This window comes from Bison bison, unplaced genomic scaffold (genome assembly GCF_000754665.1).
Source record: "Bison bison bison isolate TAMUID 2011002044 unplaced genomic scaffold, Bison_UMD1.0 scf7180017864249, whole genome shotgun sequence".
In the NCBI taxonomy this organism is placed as follows: Eukaryota; Metazoa; Chordata; class Mammalia; order Artiodactyla; family Bovidae; genus Bison; species Bison bison.
Window position 1 is genome coordinate 2,791,727 of NW_011494821.1, and position 21,389 is coordinate 2,813,115.

Here is a 21,389-nt window from a genome sequence, read left to right on the forward strand (position 1 = left end):
GCGGGGCCCGGAGGCTACCGGGATGGGGGCGGGGCCTGAGTAGGGACACAGGCTGTGGTAGGATTCCTAGCTGGAGAGGGCCCTGGTTGTTCACGTGGACTGAGGGATGGACGCTGAGGCTGGTACCAAAGTGCCAGGTCCTGGGCCGCTGCCTAGGGAGGCGGGGCCTCTCCATTAGTAATAGTGGTGAGTGAGCCTTCACTTGGTCCTCAGTCTTCATATACTGCGTATGTGATGAGCGTGGGTGGTGCATGTGTGTGGAGAGCATTTTGAGTGAAGCTGTATGTGTGGTAATGTGTGTATATCACTTCTGTGTGGCGGAGCACATGGGTAAGTGGGAGCCACCACTGATGATTTTTAAGAGGATGAGATAGTGTCTCCAGTTTTGCCCCGCTGCCCAAGCTACTTGGAAGGCCTGACTGGGAAGGTGGAGGAGAAAAGAGTGGCCCGGCGGGAGGTCCTGATCACAATTCCACCACCCCACCTGGCAGGTTACTCAGTGGCCGTGCTGCACAAGGCTCATGGTCTCTCCTATGTGGCGGGGGCCCCAAGGCACAAGCAGCAGGGGGCTGTGTTTGAGCTCCAGAAGGTGGGCAGAGAGACCAACAACTTCATGCCAGTGCTGGAGGGCGAGCAGGTACCTGTTAGAGAAGGAACCCCCCCCACACACACCATTATTATAGATGGGGATCCAGAGACCCCAGAGGGAAAGGAGTGGGCTCCAGGGCACACAGCAGGTGGGGGGCCGCGTCTGAGCAGAACTCAGCCTTGGCCCCGGCTCTGTGTGCCTGAGTGCCAGCTGGTTTTCCCCATCGTGGGGGATCCAGCCGTTGACCCAGCCTCCCGTGTTATTCCGGTGAACACACTGACCTGGTCTGACCCAAATCTGATGGTCCAGGAAGAACATGAGCAGGGATCTAGCCTTGCCGAGGGGTCTGGTGGTGGTGGTGGCAGTGGGGGCGGGGGGTCCCTGGCACTCCCCGTGAGCTGCAATTCCCCTGGCCTGTAGTTGGGGTCCTATTTTGGCTCTGAGCTGTGCCCTGTGGACGTCGACATGGATGGCATCACAGACTTGCTGCTGGTGGCGGCCCCATTTTACCACATTCAAGGAGAGGAGGGCAGAGTCTACATGTACCGTGTGAACAAGCAGGTTAGAGATCTCCATCTTCACAAGGTGGCTGAGGCTGTGGCCGCTCAGCCTGGGGCTGAGGTGACAGAGGCTGGAGGTGCCCTGGCCCTGCCTGGCACTGGAGGGCGGTGATGGGGAGCTCAGGATGGATGGCAGCCTGGTGGGGCGGCTGCTCCCCTACCCCTCTTTCTTACTTTCCCCACCCCACCGTCTCATGTTGATGATGATGACATTCCACATAGCTGCACAGTTGACAAAGCATGTTTTATCTGTAATCTCATTTGTTTCTCATAGTAACTGTGGGAGGTGGCTGTCACTCCCATTTTACAGATGAGGAAGCTGAGGCTCAGTGATGTTTGAGACTTTCCCCGGTTTACAGAGCCAGTGTGTGATGGAGCCAAGCCAAGAAGCCAGGCCTCCTGATCGCCAGTCCAGTACCCCGATTGTGGGAGCGAGGGGCACAGCTCTGGGTCCTGGACTGCAAGGCAGCAGGACCCCAGCTTCATCAGTCACTCACTATGTAAACTTGGGAAGGTCTCTTGCCTTTTCTGAGCCTCAGACTCCCAGCTGGAGAGTCAGAATCAATGAGTCTTTGAGCCTGCCTCCCGGGGTGGCAGTGGGGTGAGACCTCGCTGCCTCCCTGTCTTGAGGGCTGAGCTGCCTCTCTGCCTTACAGGATGGCTCCTTCTCCTTGGCACGCAGGCTGAGTGGGCACCCCAGGCTAACTTACGCACGATTTGGCTTTGCCATGGCAACAGTGGGGGATATCAGTCAGGATGGGCTCACAGACGTGGCCATTGGGGCCCCCCTGGAGGACTTTGAGGCAGACAATGGTGCAGGCTTCGGCAGTGTGTACATCTACAATGGACGCTCTACCAACCAGCTGGCTGACCTCTCTGCCAACCAGCCACAGGTGACCTCTTGCCTCTACTCTGGCACTTTGATCTTCCCCAGATATGAGGGCCTGAGACCCGAGCAAGCTCCAGTCCTAAGTGTCAGGCAGGTCCCAGGGGGTTGAGAGGGCCCCCGGGGGACAGAAGTCACTGGGAGGTTCTCACCTCCACATCCTTCCAGTGGGGCTAGAGGTTGTGGCAATATCCATCTTCTTTCCTGACCTATGACTGTCTCCTTCTTTGTCATTCCTGACCTTGGACCTGCCCCAGATCCTCTTTCCTCTTTCTCTGTCCCTTCTCTGGCTCCTGTCCCTACACTGCCCCCCGCCCCACCCCATTGCATAACCCTCACTCCCCTGGACTCCACTGCCAAATTGCACACTGTATCTTTGATGGGCACTGCCACCCACCTCCAGCTGCAGTTTCTCTCCAAGCTTCAGTCCTGTGTGTCCAGCGGCTCCTGAGCCCCTCCCCTGAATGGCCTCCAGCATCTCACTCCCAGGATTCCCCACTGAAAGCACCCTCTTCCCTGATACCTGCTGCTCCTCTGGACCCCATCCCTCCACCATTCACAGCAGAAACCTGGGCTAATCATAGACCCCCACCTCAGCCTGTCAGCCTCCATGTCCTAAAGATCTTACCGTCTTCCAAATCCAGCCCCTCCTCTCCATCCCCATCACTACACCCTGACTCCTACCTCATCTTCCACCCTGTGTCTGCAGTGGGGTTCTGAAGTGTAATTCTGTAGACACACCCCAGCCCCACATCAGGCCTCCGGCACCCAGTCTCCCCTTTCCCACTGCACTGACCCCTGACTGTTTCCCCACCCCCTGTTCTCCTTACCCTCTCGGTCAAGCCTCACCCCCTTCAAGCCTCTGTTCCAATGCTATTTCCCCTGGGAGAACCTTACTTTTTCTTTCCAGTGCCTCAGTGTCCCTGGAGTGGACCAATCTGTTGACTGAATAGAACTGAAAGGAAACCCCTTCCCTCCCCGACATCTTGTGTTTCTCCCCGACAGAGGATCAGAGCCTTGGCGGTGGCCCCAGGACTCCAGTACTTCGGCACCTCGGTGGCCGGTGGCTTAGATTTCAACGGCGATGGCCTTGCTGACATCACCGTGGGTGCGCTGGGCCGGGCGGCTGTACTCCGGTAGGGCTCTGCCCTGCCTTCTGAGCAGCTTCACCCCCTTGCCCTACCCTAAATGACCCCAAGAAGACACCAGGCACTGATGGGAGGGAGGGAGTGCCCTGTTTAAGAGCATTGGTTCTGTTGAACTGGGTTTGAATCTAAGCTTGAACTTAAGTGTGTCCTTGGGCAGAATCTCTAAGTTCCAGTTTTCTCATCTATAAATGCGAATAACAATGCACCTACTTCACAGTAGCCCCTAGTCTCTATTACCTTATCCTATTTTATTTTTAACATACCTTTTCCGGCACAGAGGATTTTCCTGTTTTTTTCATGTTTATTTGATAGTTGTCTGTTTTCCCACTAGAGCAAGGCTTGTCTCTTTCTCTGCTATATTCTGAGGACTCAGAAGGAGCACTTGGCATATGAGAGATGTTCAGTAAATATTCACTGAATGAATGAGAGAGCCAGACACTAATCCAGAAGTCCTGTGGTCACTTCTCATATGCCCCTTTGCTGTCTTACTTAGCTCAAGACCAGTACTCTTGCCTGGAAAATCCCATGGACGCAGAAGCCTGGTAGGCTGCAGTCCATGGGGTTGCTAAGGGTCGGACACGACTTCACTTTCACTTTCACTTTAGCTCAAGACCTGTGGTTCATCTGAAGGTGTCCATGAACTTCACTCCCAAGGCGCTGCCCATTGGCTTCAGCAGCAGCGTGAATGTGTGTTTGGGTTTTGAAATCAACTCCACAACCCTAGCTGCCGAATCAGGTAACAGGCAGCCTAGCTGATCTTTCCAGTGCTCTGGTCACTCTTTGTTGGCTTCAGTGGGGGCGGGGACAGAGAAAGAGGGCTGGGTGGGGGTGGGGTGTTATGAAATCCCTCTATTGGATTTTAGTTCCTTTGACCTGTTGTTGCTGTCCAGTCGCTAAGTCGTATCTGACTCTTTTTGACCCCATGGGCTGCAGCACGCCAGGCTTCCCTGTCCTTCACCGTCTCCTGGAGTTTGCTCAGATTCATGTCCATTGAGTCGGTGATGCTATCTAATCATCTCATCCACTGCTGCCCTTTTCTTCTCCTGCCCTCAGTCTTTCCTGGCATCAGGGTCTTTTCCAATGAGTCAATCTTTCGCATCAGGTGGCCAAAGTATTGGTGCTTCAGCTTCAACGTCAGTCTTTCCAATGAGTATTCAGGGTTGATTTCCTTTAGGATTGACTGGTTTGATCTCCTTGCAGTCCAAGGGACTCTCAAGAGTCTCTTCCAACACCACATTTTGAAAGTTTCAGTTCTTTGGTGTTCCTTTGACTTTAGGTTCAGTTTAATGGGAACCGCCCCAGAAAAGGGTGACCTGCTGTTAAGTCCACATTCTGAAGAAGTCTTTCTGACCCTCTTGGGAAGGGGGCATTGGATCCCGTCCTTGGGTTGAAGGGTTGGGTTTCTGAAAGAAAACTTGGAAAAAGGCAGGCCCTTCTCCATCTCCAGCTGCTGTGCCCACGCCTGTGTGTGTGTAGGTGCCTCTCCTCTTTCTCTCTGATTACATCTTCCCCCCTTCCTTCCCTCTGCCTTCTCCCTAGTCTAGGGGGATTGGATAATCTGCTGGAGGCCTGGCTTCCCTTCCCACCCTCTTAGCTGGTGCTGGCTGGGAGACCTTCTGGAAGGCAGAGGGTAGGCATGACTTTCACAACCCAGGTACTTACTGCCAACCCAAGAGGTCTCCTCCAGCACAAACCCTCAGCAACAGTCCCCAGGGCTTCGTCTCTCAGTCACCATCCCCGAGAAGTCGCTCTACTTCCTGCAGGTCAGAAAGCGGGCTCCCAGGTGGCCTGGCTTTACCGCAGGAGTCCAGGATCAAGTCTGGTCATTAGAGAAGGGCAGCCCTGTCGTTTCCAGCTGTACAGGCTGGAAGGTTTGGGCCACAGAGCCTGAACCGCATCTGCTGGGTGGTCATGTGACACTGGGCAGGTGTCCTTCACTCTCCGTGCCTGGTATTTTGTTTTGTTTGATATTTATTTATTTTATGTATTTTTGGCTGTGCTGGGTTTTCGTTGCTGTGCGGGCTTTCTCTAGTTGCAGCGAGTGGGGGCTATTCTGTAGTTGTGGTGTGTGGCCTTCTCACTGTGGTGGCTCTCCTGTTGCAGAGCACAGGTTTTAGGGCACTCAGACCTGGCTCAATAGTTGTACCACACAGGCTTAGTTGCTCCACAGCATGTGGGATCTTCCTGGACCAGGGATTGAACCTGTCTCCTGCATTGGCAGGCAGATTCTCTACTACTGAGCCACCAGGGAAGCTGGGGCCCCCGTTTTTGTTCTCTACAGATAGGGAGTTGGCCCAGGTAATCCACAAGGTTCTTCCAGCTCTGCTATCCTCAGGTTTTACTCTATAGTCTCTCTCTCCTCCTTCCTTGAAATTTTCCTCCTCAATATTTCCCCCCTCAATCCCAGCCTCCTCTCTAAAGGCCTTCTTCCCATAGGGAAGACTGACTTAGCCTGGGGATGTTCTGCCCCAGGTTTGGGTCTGGGGCACTGAGGGACCCTAACTAGGGGACAGAAGACATGAGAAAAGTAACTTTGAAATGAAGAAGAAACTCGGGGAAGTGCCTGTGTGGGGGGCACCACTCAGGAGGGGCTCATGGGAGGGCCCTCGGTCTGGAGTTTGACCTCCCTGGCTCAATCAGAAAGATCTGATCTTCATTCCCAGGCCTTGGTGAGACCTCTCTGAACTTCACGTTGGATGTGGATGTGGTGAAGCAGAGGAAACGGCTGCAGCATTCAGACAAGAGGATGGATCAGAGCTCCCTTAGGGAGTGGGGCAGGGGGCCCCTTCTCTGTGAGTCCTTCTTGCTCATCCCTACAGATGGAGATGTGAGTGGAGGAGTTTCCAAGAGTCCAGAGGGGTCTGTCTTTTTTTTTTTTAAAGGTTGCTTTGCTTCTTTTTTTTAAAAATTTTATATTGGAGTATAGTTGACTAACAGGGGTTTCGCAGGTAGCACAGTACTAAAGAATCCGCCTGCTGATGCAGGAGGTGTGGGTTCCATCCCTGGATCGTCGGAAAGATCCCCTGGAGAAGGAAGTGGCAACCCACTCCAGTATTCTTGCCTGGAGAATCCCATGGACAGAGGAGCCTGGGGGCTAGAGTCCACGGGGTCGCAGAGTCGGACACGACTGAGCGTGCGCGCATAGTGATTAACAGTGTTGTTTTAGTTTCCAGTGTGGAGCAAAGTGATTCAGTTATACATACACACGTGTCTGTCCTTTTTCAAGTTCTTTTCCCATTTAGATTATTACAGAATATTAAGCAGAGTTCCCTGTGCTGTGCTATTCAGTAGGTCCTTGTTGGTTATCTATTTTATTTTATTTTGGCCGTGCCGTGTGGCATGTGGGATCTTAGTTCCCTGACCAGGGATCGAACCTGTGTCCCTTGCAGTGAAAGCTGGGAGTCTTAACCACTGGACTGCCAGGGAAGTTCCCCGAGGGGGTCTGTATTGTTGAGAAAAGAACTGAGGTGTATGGAGTGAAGTACAGGGATCCGTACACACACATGAGGCAACTAAAACAATCATAATAGATCAAGAATCACATACTGGTGTGGGAGATGAGAGTTATGGTACCAGAAAACCAGGTTAAAGCAATCTACAGAGACTGAACACTAAAGAAATTTCTGAGTTTCCTAGAAACTGTACAAAAAAGGGAAATCCTCCAAGTTTTTGGAAATCCTGCCATTTTTCTTGGTAATACATTGGAAATAACAGAGCTCCCTTGCCTAGCTGATAACAACAGTGGGGCAGAAGGCCCTTATGTGATACGACATTAGAAAACCTGAGTGAGGCAAAGTAGAAATAGAAAGACAAAAGTTGTCATTTACAAAAGTTGACTCCTGACAAAGGTGCCTAGAAACATGAAAAAAATGTATTTGTCGGGACTCAGAGTCTGCCAGCACCCAAAACTGTGGACCTCAAAGGATCATGTATTCCAATAAACTCATAAATTGTGCTTCAGACTACACATCTGTTCTATCATCTGTTTGGTTGTTAAATGGATTAAGACTTCTAAGTTAGTCTGTGGCTTCCCTAAAGATAAGCATAGCTACCTTTTCCAGCCAAGACGCTTGCTCACCTGTTCTCAGGTGTTCAAAGCTCCCACCTGGCAAAAAGTCGCAATAAACAAAGAGAATGGCAAGTGGCATCCCAGGCCATCTCCTGGTCTTCAGGGTTCTTCTGTTCGTTTGTTTCAGCTGTCCCCCGACCAGGGACTGAACCCATGACCCTTGTATTGGAGGCACGGAGTCTTAACCATGGGACCTCCAGGGAAGTTCTGGTCTACGGTTTTTATTTTTCTGATATGTCCTCTGTGCCGCTTCAAGAAAGATCTTTGTAAACATAGCTGAGACCACGACTCTTCCTCTTCTTGGCTCCCCTTTGTCCTCTAAGTCCAAGCTGGCGTTTAACTCCTGCTGGCCAGAACCCCTCTGTGACTGGGGCAGGAACCAGAAGGAGATAGGAGGCCAGAGGCCGTGGCAGATCAAGGGAGGTTTTCTCAATGCTCTTGGCAGCCTGGCTTACTTGGAAGAGGCTTAGGACTCCTAGCTTAACCCCTTTCATTCGTTAATATTGTGACCACATCAAAGTTAAAAGTATTCTTTTTGTCATCTTCTCCCCCACATCCAACTCCAACCTCGCATTCCTTGGTGACTGTGCAGCTGTGTCAGGAGGACTGCTTCTCCAACATCACTATCAAGGTCAGCTACCACCTCCAGACCCCTGAGGGCCGGATGGACCAACCCCAACCAATCCTGGACTTCTATGCTGAGCCCTCTGCCATCTTCCAGGTGACTTGGCTAGGACCAGACTCTCCCAGGTGCCACCCCTGTAAAAGTCCCTGCTCCCTTATCTTCAAAGAGTATTAAAGTTGGGAGGGTCTTCAGACAACGTTTAGGACCCTCCCTGCACAGACAGGGATAATAGAGCTCCTGAGATGGTGTTAATTTGCCCAGGACCTCACTGGTGGGTAATACAGGTCTCCAAATGACTTCCAAGGCTGGTTCTTTTCTGTTCACCAAAGGTGCCTGCTACATATTTAATGAAGCATATGGATACTTGGCACAGGTCTCTGATAATGGTGTGGTGGAAGGCCTGTGTGGGGACTGGACTGAAGCCCACCTGCCCTGTACGCAGAAAGTCATACCGGGGCTAATTCCCTTTGAAATTAATAAGTATATTATGAGGAGATACTTTGAGATCACATTTGCGTGTGCTTAGTCACTCCGTCGTGTCCTACGCTTTGTGACCCCATGGACTATAGCCTGCCAGGTGCCTCTGTCCGTGGATTTTTTTCAGATAAGAATGCTGGAGTAGGTTGCCATGCCCTGCTTCAGGGGATCTTTCTGACCCAAGGATCAGGAACCTGCATCTCCTGTGTCTTCTGTATTGCAGGTGGATTCTTTACCTGCTGACCCATGATGTATCCTGTTTAACATCCATTCAGGATTCTTATCTTAATCAATGATTACTTTGATGCTTTGGCAAAGAGATTAAAAAAAAATGATCCCACTGAGGAAACGGGTGAGGGGAAATTATTTGGTGTTTAGGCACATAGATGGGTTTCCCACGTGGCACAGTGGTAAAGAATCTGCTTGCCAGTGCAGGAGATGCAAGAGATGTGGGTTCGATCCCTGGGTCGGGAAGATGCCCTGGAGAAGGAAATAGCATCCCACTCCGGTATTCTTGCCTGGAGAATCCCATGGACAGAGGATCCTGGCGGCTACAGCGCATGAGGCCACAGAGTCGGGAACCACTGAGCAGCAGCGGCAGCAAGCACATAGATTTTTCCAGAGAATGAGCTCTAGCTGGGCACTTAGGATGTTTTAATCCTACTGAAAGAGAACAAGCTGCTTGGCTATATTAAAAGCAAAACTAAAAAAAAAGAAGCCCTCAATTGTTGACCCAGTCAGATAGAGCCCCAAGCTCTGACTTGTGCAATCTGCATCTCCCTTCTCTGGGCAGTGGAAGGTTTTCTTTCTTACCCTGGGCTCTCACTGTAAGCTCCAATAATGGAAACAGTCCTTGCATAAAGCTACTGTGATGGTCGCCGGCTGCTGGGAAGATAAATGCAGTGATTCCCCCGGTAGGAAGCTGGCTGTGTCTCCTTCATAATAAAAAATAGACCTTTTTTTTTTTTTTCACAAGATAAAGTATACTAAAATAGACCTTCTCCTTTAGAAAACGTGACTTTGCAACCTGAGCTGGAACTTTTCAATCTTACATGGACCTTTTGGGCCCACTGTGATTTCTGAATTTGTTGGGTGTAGGCAGGACTGCAAGGGGGAATATTTAACCTACAGAGAAGACTAGCCATGGGCGTAGAAAAGCTCACGGGACTGAACGTTGACAATATTTGGTTAGGAACCCCCCCCTCCCAATTTGTCCCCTGATGTTCCTGCTCTACTTAAGAGGACTAAGGAGGCTTTTCTTCATATGGTTTCACCCACCCCTAAATGTTGTTGACAATATTTGGTTAGGAATCCCCCCCTCCCAATTTGTCCCCTGATGTTCCTGCTCTACTTAAGAGGACTAAGGAGGCTTTTCTTCATATGGTTTCACCCACCCCTAAATGTTCAGAGTAGTGAGCTGTGAGTGTTGCTACTTAATTAGCATAATATGCAAGTGACGGCTACTCCCGCTGTTTCACAAAGGTCACCCTCTTTTTGACCTTGGCCAGTGGCCTGATGCATGGTACCTGTGTTTTAGGAGCAAGCACACCCCCATGCCTGACAAATCAAGGAATAGCACAGTCACACCTCTCACAGCCACGTGGACACAACCTCAGCCCGTCAGCCTCACCTACACTTCTCAGAGTCAGCGGAAGGGACACACATGTCCTAGGGAGAAGATCACAGAGCAAGGCTGCGGGGGATGGCGGCGTCCCTGGGCTGATCCTGCCCCTCTCTGTCTGCTTTCAGCTGCCCTACGAGAAGAACTGCAAGAATAAGCTGTTTTGTGTTGCGGAGTTACAGTTGGCCACCACCATCTCTCAGTGAGTTGAATCCGGTTGTCATGGTTTCTGCAGTTAACTCTCCTGAAGGCTTATGGGGCAAACCCCTCACCAGGATCACTTGCTTCCTCTTTTCCCTCACAGCCCACAAAGGGCTTTTGCACTAATTGTATCATTGCTTCCCCAGCCACCCAGTGAGGGAAGCAAGACAGATTTGTATTCTTACGTTATAAATTTGGGAAGAGTCAGTAGTTGCAGGCCTGCGTGGGGTCCCATGATCATTGGATGGGCTTACACCCAGATTTCTTTCCATAACCCAGGGTCCCTCACTCCTAGGACCCCCTCACTTAGAGATAACCTCTTCCCTGGCTCAACGCTTTACCAAATTACTTAATTCATTACATACTTAGGGAGCTCCTCCTCTGTGCCCAGCACTTGAGGTGCTGAGAGATACAGGAAGCCCCTTTTTCATTTTCACAATTTTGCTTAGGGAGAGAAGATAATATATAAGTCAACTATGTTGAAAAGATGTACTATGAAGAAAAAGAAGACAGGGAAGGTGGGAGGGAAATGCCAGGGATGCGGTTGGGGTTGCGGTTTCAAATAGAGTGGTCCGGAAAGGGCTCATGGAGAAGGTGATGTTTAGGTTCATGGAAGTGAGGTGGAGGAATAAACTCTGTGGGTGTCTGAAGGAAGAGTACCTGTCAGTGCCCTGAGCTGGGCGCTTGGAGGTGGGAGGAAGAGGCCAGGACACCAGAGTGAATTGGAGGGGTGGTGTTATTCAGTGGCTAAGTCTTGTCTGACTCTCTGTGACTCCATGGACTGAAGCATGCCAGGCTTCCCTGTTCTTCACTATCTCACGGAGGTTGCTCAAACTCATGTCCATTGAGTCGATGTTGCCATGTGAGGGGAGGAAAAATCCTATGTGGCTCCATTTCCATGAGGACTTTTACTGTGAGCTGGGAAGTCAGAGGAGTGACATGACCATGCACTTTCAGAGGATCATTCTTTGTATGTGGGGGGGGGGCTGCTCTCCCCCACACAGTGCTGTCTTTGTTGGTGCGCTAGGGCTCTCTAGTTCCCCCGCACCATGTAGGATCTTAGTTCCCTGACTAGGGGTCAAACCCACATCACCTGCATTGGAAGGTGGATTCTTAACCACTGGACCACCAGGGAAGTCCCGATAGGATCATTCTTGCTGCTGTGTTGAGAATAGACTGTAGGAGCAGAGGTGGAGGCGGGGTGACAGTAGGGAGCTATTGTGATAACTCGGGTGAGAAGTGATATGACTTGGGCCAGAGTGGGAGCAATGAAGGTGGTTATATTTTGAAGTTAGAGCCCGCAGGATTGGATAACAGATTGGATGTGGGGAGTGAGAGAGAGGGGTCTAAGAAGGGTTCCAGCCTGAGCATCCAGAACTGTGCTGTCCAACACAATAGCCTCTGGTCACATGTAGTTATTTAAATTGAAATGAATTAAAATTAAAGAAGATTTTAGGTCTTTAGTTGCCCTAGGCACATCTCACGTGCTCAGTACCCACATATGGCTAGTGGTTTTGAGCAGCACAGATATATAATAGGTCATTTCCATTACTTCAGAAGTTCTGTTGGACCCCACTGAATTCTAAAATGATGCAGATGCCAAGAACTGAACTGGGAAAGCTTTTAGAAGAATGGGTTTGGAAGGCAAGGTGGGGAGGAGAGGTCATGAGCTTGGTAATTTTTTTACATTGATTTTTATTGGAGTATAGTTTCTATATATTGTTGTGTTAGTTTCTACTGTACAGCAAAGTGACTCAGCTATATATATACACGTATCTCCTCTTTTTTGGATTTCCTTCCCATTTTCCTTGTAATTGTCTATCATTTCTGTTACTATGATTTGTTGTTGTTTAGTCGCTAAGTCATGTCTGACTCTTTTGCAACCCCATGGACTGTAGCCCGCCAGGCTCCTCCGTCCATGGGATTTCCCAGGCATGAATACTGGAGTGGGTTGCATGAGTTTGGTGTTGGACATGTGGTGGTCTTAAAATGCTCTTTTCCCCCACACCTAGTGCTGTGTGCGGAACATGGCACTGATGGCCGGTTGGCTGAGTTGGCATCTCTGAAGAAGAGCTCTGTTCTGAGTCCTGAGAAACCTTTTCACAGACATTTGCAGGACTTGTGTTTCAGATGCGGATAGCTTAGCTCTGCCCATCTCAGTCGTGGAGGAGCCAAGTCAAGGCTTTTGAGTGCTTTGGAATCCAGCCTAACAGGAAGACTTGTTTCTAACCGGGAATTCATTACAGCCCCTAAAGCCCAGCCAAGTCCTTGCGGAATAGACTGCGAAACAGCTGGCCCTACATCACCCCCTAGTGTCCACAGCTGGCAGTCTCGCCTTTTTCCCCAAGTATTGAGCCTAATCCTTAGCATCCAAATACCTCAGTGGTTTGACCTTTTTTGTGGACGTGAATCTCCTGAAGAATCTAAGGTAAACTACAGACACTTGTCTTTAGAAGATCACACTTGCAAACATGAAGCGTTTACATTCAGGGAACTCTGAAACTGTCCCTGGACCTCGAGTTAAGAATCCCTGGTACAAAAAAAAAAAAAAAGAATCCCTGGTACCTATTCCAGTGACTCTCAGATCTCTCTGTTGGGCTCTGAGACAGGACACCCAACTGACATTTCAATGTCCCTGCCTTCCTGTCCTCTGAGCGCTTCTCATCATGTGCCGGACTGAACTCATCTGGCCAGTTTCCACCCTCTGGTCTCCCGCTGTGCTCTTTCTATCACAACTAGCCCCACTGGGTCATCCAAGCTGGAAACTCTGAAACAGAAACTCAGGACACATCCTCGACTCTCTTTTTTTAAAAAGAGTTTTTTAGTTTTGGGCCATGCTCATGGCATGTAGGATCTAGTTCCCTGATCAGGGATCGAACCAACACCCTCTACACTGGAAGCATTGAGCCTTAACCACTGAACTGGCAGAGGAGTCCCCAACTCCTGTCTCTTTTGCGCTCTGCTTGTAAGCATGGCCTTATCACCCTCCCCATCGCCACTTCGTTCGTTAGTTCAGTCGCTCAGCCGTGTCCGACTCTTTGCGACCCCATGAACCGCAGCACGCCAGCCCATCGCCACTGCCGCTGTCTTATTTCAGGTCTGTGTCATCTCCCAGACGGATCCCCACACAGGCTCTGTCACTGCCGACTATCCTCCTCTCAGCTGTGATAAAAAACAAAAATGACTCAATAAGACACAGGTCACATTACTCCCCAGAGCAGCACATTCTATTTTAAGACCTCTCAGATGGTTAGGAAGTTTTCTTTGTGTTGTCAATGTGTTTCCCTGTAGGTCTCAATTACTGAGAGTGGTTGTGCACTCCGGGACCCCATGGGCCCTCAGTGTGCTCAGTGTGAAGGGAGCCCTCACCGTCCCCACATCTTCTCTTCTCCATGCTAAACAGACTCACGTCTTAACTCACAGCCTGTAATCTGGAAGGGCTGGGGTGGTTTTGTGGTGGGAAAGCTCAGGCCAAGGCAGGGGTGGAGGCAGCGTCTGTCCCCTGCATGGTTTCTCCTGCGTTGGGTGGGGCGTCTGGCCAAAGTCCCCTGTAAATGTACGTGAAATGGATGAATCTCTGTCTCAAAGTACGTTGCCTGGGGTCACAGTGAGTTGGTGGTAGAAAGAGGATTTAGGTCTGATTCTCCCAACTCTCTTTCGGGGCTGTGGGACCTCAGGCAAGTGAGCGAGCCTCCCCTGGCTTCTGTTCCCTTCACTGCAGCACCGAGAGTAACCATACAATTTCACAGAGTTATCACCAGGATTAGCAGAGAGTGTGAAACATTTAACACAGTCCCCAACACATGGTAAACACTAAATAAATGGTCATGTCACACAGCAACTGAGGTGGGGATGGTAGTCCAGGTGCTTGCTTCTGTTGTGGGGAAGAAGATCTAGGCTAAATGTATCCTTTAGGCAATAGTATCTAAGAAGTTAAGAAGGTGCTGTTGCATCGCACTGAGGTTTCCACAGATTAAATAAACTGGTAACATTTATCTCTTTGCCTACCCTGTGCAGGCAGGAATTGGTGGTGGGCCTCACAAAGGAGCTGACCATGAACATTAGCCTGACTAACTCTGGGGAAGATTCCTACATGACCAGCATGGCTGTGAATTTCCCCAGAAACCTGCAGTTTAAGAGGATACAGAAGGTAACTATGAGAGCAGTTGTGGAACCACATGGCTCAGGGCTTTAGGGGCTGTAATGAATTCCCGGTTAGAAACAAGTCTTCCTGTTAGGCTGGATTCCCTTCCTGCACCTCGGCTTGGTTATGGAAGCCTCCTCACTCTGCCTCCGGCCTCATCCTCGTCCATCCAATAAATGATTATTAACTAGACAAATCCCGTCTAATCCAACAATAAGCCAGGGATCCAGTCATATCATTCTCTGCCTTAAACATCAATGGTGTTATTTTGCCACCCAATCACTCCTTCTGCCTGCAGCCTTTCTAACCTAGAGTTCTGAGAGAGAAATAATCTATAATAAATTAGCTTGACTGGAAAGTAAAAGTCTGCTCCGCCTTTCATCAGCCTGGGAGCACAGATTCAAAGCCAGCTGTAAGATACCAGAAAACAGTATTTCTCCCAAGGACACCCAGCAGCTATAAATATTGTAACATTGAGAAATTTTGCTCTCTAAAATCATAGGCAATCAGAAACTTTGCTGTTTGAAGTTATATCTATAATTTTGAAACCGTCTTACTGTTGCCTGGAGAATCTAAACTGTTTTGACAAAGAGAAGCATTCTTATTTTCCATCTGAGACTTGAAACTTCAGATAAAATGTTTCTACACACAGCTTTTCACATTCACCTGAATAGTTTCCAAGAAAGTGGGTCTTTGGGTCCACTTTGCAGCCCAGAATTGATGTTGAGTGGCCCTTTTACACATAGCCCTGGCCTTTTTTTTTTTTTAAAGGATTTTCTTTTTTTTCACGTGGACCATTTTTAAAGTCTTTATGGAATTTGTTACATTGCTTCTGTTTTATGTTTTGGTTGTGTGGCTGCAAGGGATGTGGGATCTTGGCTCCCTGACCACGGATCAAACCTGCACCCCCTGCATTGGAAGGCAAAGTCTTAACCACGGACCATGAGGGAAGTCCCATCCCTGTTTTATTTTGAGCCTGTAAAACACTGCTTTGTTTATATTTCCCCAAACTCTTTCCCCAGAATCCTTTAATAACTATCTTTTCCTTTGTTTGGTGAGATACACCACAGTGCAGTTTTCCTCACTCTAATGAGTCAACAAACCTGGCTCTGTCTTATTATGGGTATGTCCCTGGTGGTCTGAGGCTGTTTGAGCTAGGACAGCACCCGTTACATGCCACGATCTCCTAAGCACCTAGAATGGAACTAGACCCACCATCCTTGGGAGAATTAAGAAAACAGTGGCCACTCGGTCATTTTCCATATCCAGTGGTCCAGATGAGGAACCATGTCTGAAAAAGGCTGCGTGGCAATGCAGGGGGCCTTCCATTGGTCCAAGGTGCAGTTCAAATGCCTCCCTCCCCAGGAAGACTGATTCCTCCTGGTTGGACCTCATCTTTCTTCACTGCTTGTTTCTGTGCCGCTCTCACAGAACCCCTCCTGAGGCCTTGTGTTTAAATTCTTCAACCATCTAGTACTGAGCCGTCTGCCTAACTTGTGAAGGAGACGAGGACAAAGACAGGTTTATTTGCATCTCCAGCTCCTGGCAGGGTGTCTGGCATGTTGTTGTGAGGAAACTGAACCTTTTTTTTTTTTTTTTGCCTTTTCAAAACCATATCTTTTGTGTTAACAGCCTCCTTCTCCAGACATTCAGTGCGGTGACCCTAAGCCGATTGCTTCTGTCCTGGTCATGAAGTGCAAGATCGGTCACCCCATCCTCAAGAGGTCATCCGTGAGTTTTTTTTTTTTTTCCTATTTATTTGGCTGCTCTGGGTCTTAGTTGTGGCATGCAGGATCTTTTAGTTGCGGCACGTGGGATCTAGTTCCCTGACCAGGGATGGAATCCCGGCCCCCTGCGTTGGGAGCTCAGCGTCTTAGCCACTGGACCACCAGGGAAGTCCTGTGAGTCTGTTTTAATTAGCTGACTCTTCTCACTACCCTAGGGTTAGTGTTTTCTACTTCCCAGGCTCATTAGAATCTCCCAGTTGCAGTTTCCACACTTTCCTTGACTATACCGTCATCTGTAACAGAGCGTAAAGCTGCCCAGTGTGCTCTGGAAGTAGGGAGCGGTGGAGGTGAGGGTACAGTCACAGAGACAAGGTTGGCTCACCCCTGTACAGCAGAGCAAAGCTGGGGGTGGTCTGGAAGGCTATTAGCCTTGAGGGGAGTCGACCTGCCACTGATGATCTCTGTGCTGCGGGAGACCTCTCGAGCAGCTTCCTTGGCTATAAAAGGGGAATAATGCTGTCTGCCCTGCTCACCGCATCGTGACACTGTATTACGTGGAATAATGGGACCTCGAAGCATCCTATGCTACAGAAGCATGGAGTACTGAATTACGTTTTCCAGGTCTGTTTAGTTAGTAGGATTGTGAGTGGTATAAACGGGAATCAATCCACCTTTTTTTGTTTAACTAGGCAAACTTTTCGTTGGTTTGGCAGCTGGAGGAGAGTGCCTTTCCAAACAGGACAGCCAACATCACTGTGATGGTCACCAAGTAAGTCATGCCTGGGTCAAGGGAGCCTGGGCTGTGGTCCTGCAAAAAAGCTCCCTCCCACGCGTGTGCATCAGAGCTATGACTCCTCACTGCCCCAGAAGGGAAGCCTCAGGGAGCCCCAGGAAGGCACCTGTGTCCCTGCAGTGACCTGGGTTTCCCTTGTTATCAGAGATATTTAAAATGTTCCTTTATTGACAAAGTAAAACTATGGTATAGTCTGGTAGACTGAGTTTTGCACTGGAGAGCTCATTTTGGTTCCTCTAACCTCAGAGATGCATCTAACCTCTATGTTTGGGGTAGGGTGGGGTACACTGTCAGTAAAGTTCTCAAACAGGGGTGATCCTGCTCCCCGTGGCAACGCCTGAAGACACTTTGATTGGCCTGACTTTGGTGGAGGTGTTATTGACATCCAGTGGGTAGAGACCTGGGGTGTTAACATCCTACAATATGTAAGACAGCCACTCATGAAGACTTTCCTGGCCCTAAACGTCAGTATTGTCAAGGCTGAGGAACTCTTGTCTTTTTTGCCACACTGTGCAACACGCAGGATTCTAGTTCCCTGACCAGGAAGTGAACCCGTGCCCCCTGCATTGGGAGCGTGGAGTCTTAACCACTGGACTGGCGGAGAAGTCCTGGAGAAACCCTTTTAAAATCAGTGTTCTCCAAGTCTGGTCTTCCAGTGCAGAGTCTTCTGCACTCTGTTTATCTCCAAGTCTTTTCTATCTGACCCCCAGCGATCCTGGGAAGCCAAGGTAAGAAGCAGCCATGTGTACAAAGCAGGGGTGCTATAAACTGACACTCTTATTTTCTAGTTCCAATGAAAGAAGGTCTTTGGTCAATAAAACTCACAGCCTTCAAATCAAACACGCCTTCATTGCGGTTCTTCCCAAGTAAGTACTTCCGGGGGGCCCCATACCTGCGGGACAGCTTCAGGGGTGGGTCTAGTGGTCAGGGTGGATGTGGGCATTGCCTTTCCCTGAGAGGAGGCTGCTTAGAATTCAGGCTCCCACTGATCTCTAGGGCATTAACTGTTAGGTCCTAGAAACCCTGTGGCTGTAATCAAAGGAGGAACAGTGCCAACAGGTTTTGATACCAAAGGGAACTGATGGGATGCTAAGGAGGGAAGAGAGGACTTAAGGGATTAGGAAGAAAGGAAGAGAAAAAGTAAGGCCACCCTGAGGAATGATAATCGGATACAGAACCAGCCTGAAGGGACTGAATTCAAATATTCTAACCTGATCCCAACTGCCCCACCACTGCTCAACATTTTGCTATTCAACTTTGATCTCTCTTAAGAATTAAGGATCCTCTTAGTGTGTCCAATTGATAGCACTGAGGTGTATTTAAAATGAGAAAGGGGCCCTGAGGCCTAACCCATGTCCTCTCAACTGCAGACCCTCAGTGATGTACATGAACACAAGCCAGGGATCTTCCCACCACAAAGAGTTCCTCTTCAACGTAAGTGCTCTACTTATCATCACAAAGCCAACAGGTGGCAAAACAACACCAGCCGTGACTTTCCGCTTGGATTTTATCTTGTAGATACATGGGGAGAACCTCTTTGGAGCTGAGTTCCAGCTGCAAATTTGTGTTCCAGTTAAATTACAAGGTTTCCAGTTCCTAACAGTGACGAACCTGACCAAGATTCAGGTACATAGAGGCAGTTCTGTATCACGATCACATCTCTTTCCAGAGTGGCTATGGATTCTCAAAGGTATAAAAACTAGAACTCTAGAAAAAGGAGTAGAAAAAAGATGAGTTAACCTGGGAACGCATTTTAGGAGTAAATTACCCAAGTCATATTCGTAAGGAATATTAACTACTCAGCCCAAACTGACATTTCGATTTTTCTTCCCTTGATGAAAAAAGTAAGCAAAATTCAACCTTTTTAGTAGCCATGGAGACATTTATTTTCCCTTTGAAAATCATGGATAAATTCTGCTTCTCTGTGATTGGCAAATGAGATTGATAAACATGTGGCACTTCTTCCTATAAATTGTCTACCTTCTGCTTTTCCTGTCTCCCAGTCTGTACGCCTGGGACTCTGCTGTGGTACAGCCTCTTTGCTCTTAGTTGACTCATCTGTAGTGTGGTTCCCAAAGCCAGCCTTATGACACCTACAGGAACAGGCTCTTAGCAGTGTGACAGCTGAGGCCTTGGGTGTTCCTGATTTTCTTCTTTTCTGTTCAGGCTACATAAAATGTTGAGGTTCAAAAAGGAAACTGTGGGAAGGAATTTACAAAATGAAGTCTGCTGACAGAAAAAGGGCTTTTCAGTTGTAAATGGTGTTCTCACATATAGTTTATTTTCAAAGAATATTTGTTAAGTTTAAACATGTCAGTTTCCACTTGGAAACAAAATTCTTGTTTGAACAGCTGATTGGAAACTTGTAAGAGCAGGAATCCCACGCTGCTGTGGGGACAGAGGTTAAAAACAGCATCAGGGGCTTCCAGTTCCACGCCCTCTCCTTTGGGGGTGGTCAGTACCCCCGGCTTACTTAAACAGACTATGCTGGCAGAGCAGGTCCGTGGCAGAGCTGAAGTTCAGCATAGTCTGATAGAAATGCTGGATCTGTTTCTTCATTCGCTTCAAGGCGGGGGTGTTATGTTTGGACTTGAAGGTCATCTGATTCAGGATCTTATCTGTGAGGTAATGTAGCCAGAGCACGTTGTTATATGGGTGATATTCACCCCAGCAGTTGTTGTTTTCTTTCCTCATCAGCCTGTAGATCTCAAACTGGTAGTCGCCTTGTCCCATAAACAGGTCCTCGTCCCTGGAGATGTCACAGAAAACCACAATCCCATCCCGCTCCAAGCGGGACAGGGTGTAGTCGATGATGTTGACTTGCAGCCCTCGGGTGGGGATGGAGCTCGTCTTTCCATTGAGGGTGTAGTGGAGCTCTTTGAGGCTGGTCTTCTTTAAGAGCACGTTCCCCCAGTGCAAGTCTCGGTGCTCAAAGTGCAGTGAGGCCTCAGCCACGGCAAGGGAGGCGGTGATCTGGTGCAGAATGCTCTTGGCAGTGGCAATGGAGGACAGCTTCTTTCTCATCTGCTCTAGGTCGATCCCTCCAAACTCAAATTCCAGCACGATGAAGAGCTGGTCTTCCCCGAAAAAGTCAGGCCGGTCGTTTGCAGACCCTTTGGTTGAGTGATAGTGATCCCAGGCTTGGAGGAGCAAGGGAGGGTAAGATCCTTGAACGCAGTGTACCGAGTTCAGCCCAATGAAGCCTTCTGTGCGGTTGCATGCCTCATCAGACAAGAGGCTCAGCTCTTTGGAGATGATGATTTCTGGCAGGATTTCCTCAAAAGTTTTCTGGTGAGCTCCATTGACTAAGTCCTGTCCTTCGATAGCAATGATTTTTAGGGCTACAGGTGTGTGGTTAGTAACTGTTTGAAACACTTCACCAAACACCCCTTCTCCAATCTTCTCACAGCATTCCAGTTTTTCTTCGGAGAGGTAGTCGCTGAAGGGGATGGGGCCCACCTGATTGCATTCCCCATAAAGCTTTTCTGCATCAGATGTCCTTTTGTCTGTGACCTGCTGTGTCTTTAAGGGGGTTAGCAAATACATAGAGGAGGAGTGCCAGGGGGACAGAGCACAGCTTGTTCTGTTCTGAACAGGGTGGTGTGAATATTCTGACATGAGGGACTCAGACAGAGAACCGGCCAAGGTGTCGCAGCTGCATACTTCAGACACAGCTGTCACGATCTTCTTCTTGTGGAAACTGAAGGAGGCTCTGGTTTTGGTCCAAGAGCAGGCATTCTGTAAACGAGTCAGGTCCTGGGTGACGCATGAACCATCTTCCATCTTTTGGCCTTTTGTAACCTGGCAGTGATGGAGGAGGGAGGTTTCTGCTGTCCCTTGATGCTTCCTTTTTCGGCTTAGCCTGGTTCTCTCAGGCCCGTTGCTTTTCCCAGATGCGATTCCGCCCTTGCACCCACGGGCCTCCTCGTATTCTATCTGGACAGACTCTTGAGACTCAATCTCTCGACAAGAGTCCTGGTCTGTGGTCCTCTTCTTACCCCTGCCTGATAAACCTGGGCTCTCCAGCCTCCTCCCCACCAGTTCCCTGTCATGGCAGAACTCCTGCAAATTCTTCCCATCTGTCCCAAGCTCGGAATCCTCAGTATTTCCTGGGTCCAAAAAGCTAAAGAGAGCTGACCTGAGGCTGGCCTGGGCTTGGTGGGCCAACCTGGTGAACCTGCCTCCTCCTGTCGCTGCGTCCTGGGAACAGGGGAGGGGTGCCTGGTCCAGGGAGGCTTCTGGGAGGTGGAAGTTGCTCGGAGCTTCTGAGGCTGCATCCAGAAAGGTGGAAGGATCGGTACAGATGCTGTCTTCTGGCGCAGGGAACCCGGGGCCGGGAGAGGCCAGAGAGCTGAACAGGGAGGCACTGGTGCCCAGCTCGCCGCCGTCCCTGGGCTGGCCGCACACACGGAGGTCCGGGCTCAGGGAGCCCGGGTTGCCGTTGGGAAAGGACGGCGGTTCTAGAGCGCCGCAGGGGGTGCTGCACTTCTGCGGGCACCGCGATCGCAGCCTCAGGCGTCTCGGGGTCGCGATCTGACTCGACCGGCCC

General features: G+C 49.6%; 2 protein-coding genes across 2 annotated transcripts in view; one reads left to right on the plus strand and one right to left on the minus strand.

Moving 5' to 3' along the window:
- Positions 1 to 21,389, plus strand: part of ITGAE (integrin, alpha E (antigen CD103, human mucosal lymphocyte antigen 1; alpha polypeptide)) — a 61,038-nt gene that overhangs the window by 32,619 nt on the left and 7,030 nt on the right. Inside the window, exons 13-26 of the mRNA XM_010847474.1 lie at positions 492 to 637; positions 1,010 to 1,150; positions 1,806 to 2,042; positions 3,041 to 3,171; positions 3,789 to 3,919; positions 5,847 to 6,010; positions 7,845 to 7,973; positions 10,104 to 10,177; positions 14,194 to 14,326; positions 15,953 to 16,051; positions 16,737 to 16,816; positions 17,629 to 17,706; positions 18,211 to 18,274; positions 18,359 to 18,466. Coding sequence (XP_010845776.1) covers positions 492 to 637; positions 1,010 to 1,150; positions 1,806 to 2,042; positions 3,041 to 3,171; positions 3,789 to 3,919; positions 5,847 to 6,010; positions 7,845 to 7,973; positions 10,104 to 10,177; positions 14,194 to 14,326; positions 15,953 to 16,051; positions 16,737 to 16,816; positions 17,629 to 17,706; positions 18,211 to 18,274; positions 18,359 to 18,466 — 1,715 coding nt within the window. The remainder of the gene's footprint in view (positions 1 to 491; positions 638 to 1,009; positions 1,151 to 1,805; positions 2,043 to 3,040; positions 3,172 to 3,788; positions 3,920 to 5,846; positions 6,011 to 7,844; positions 7,974 to 10,103; positions 10,178 to 14,193; positions 14,327 to 15,952; positions 16,052 to 16,736; positions 16,817 to 17,628; positions 17,707 to 18,210; positions 18,275 to 18,358; positions 18,467 to 21,389) is intronic.
- Positions 18,574 to 21,389, minus strand: part of GSG2 (germ cell associated 2 (haspin)) — a 3,241-nt gene continuing 425 nt past the window's right edge. The window contains exon 2 of the mRNA XM_010847494.1: positions 18,574 to 21,387. Within this exon, the coding sequence (XP_010845796.1) occupies positions 19,310 to 21,387 (2,078 nt within the window). The 3' untranslated portion in view covers positions 18,574 to 19,309. The remainder of the gene's footprint in view (positions 21,388 to 21,389) is intronic.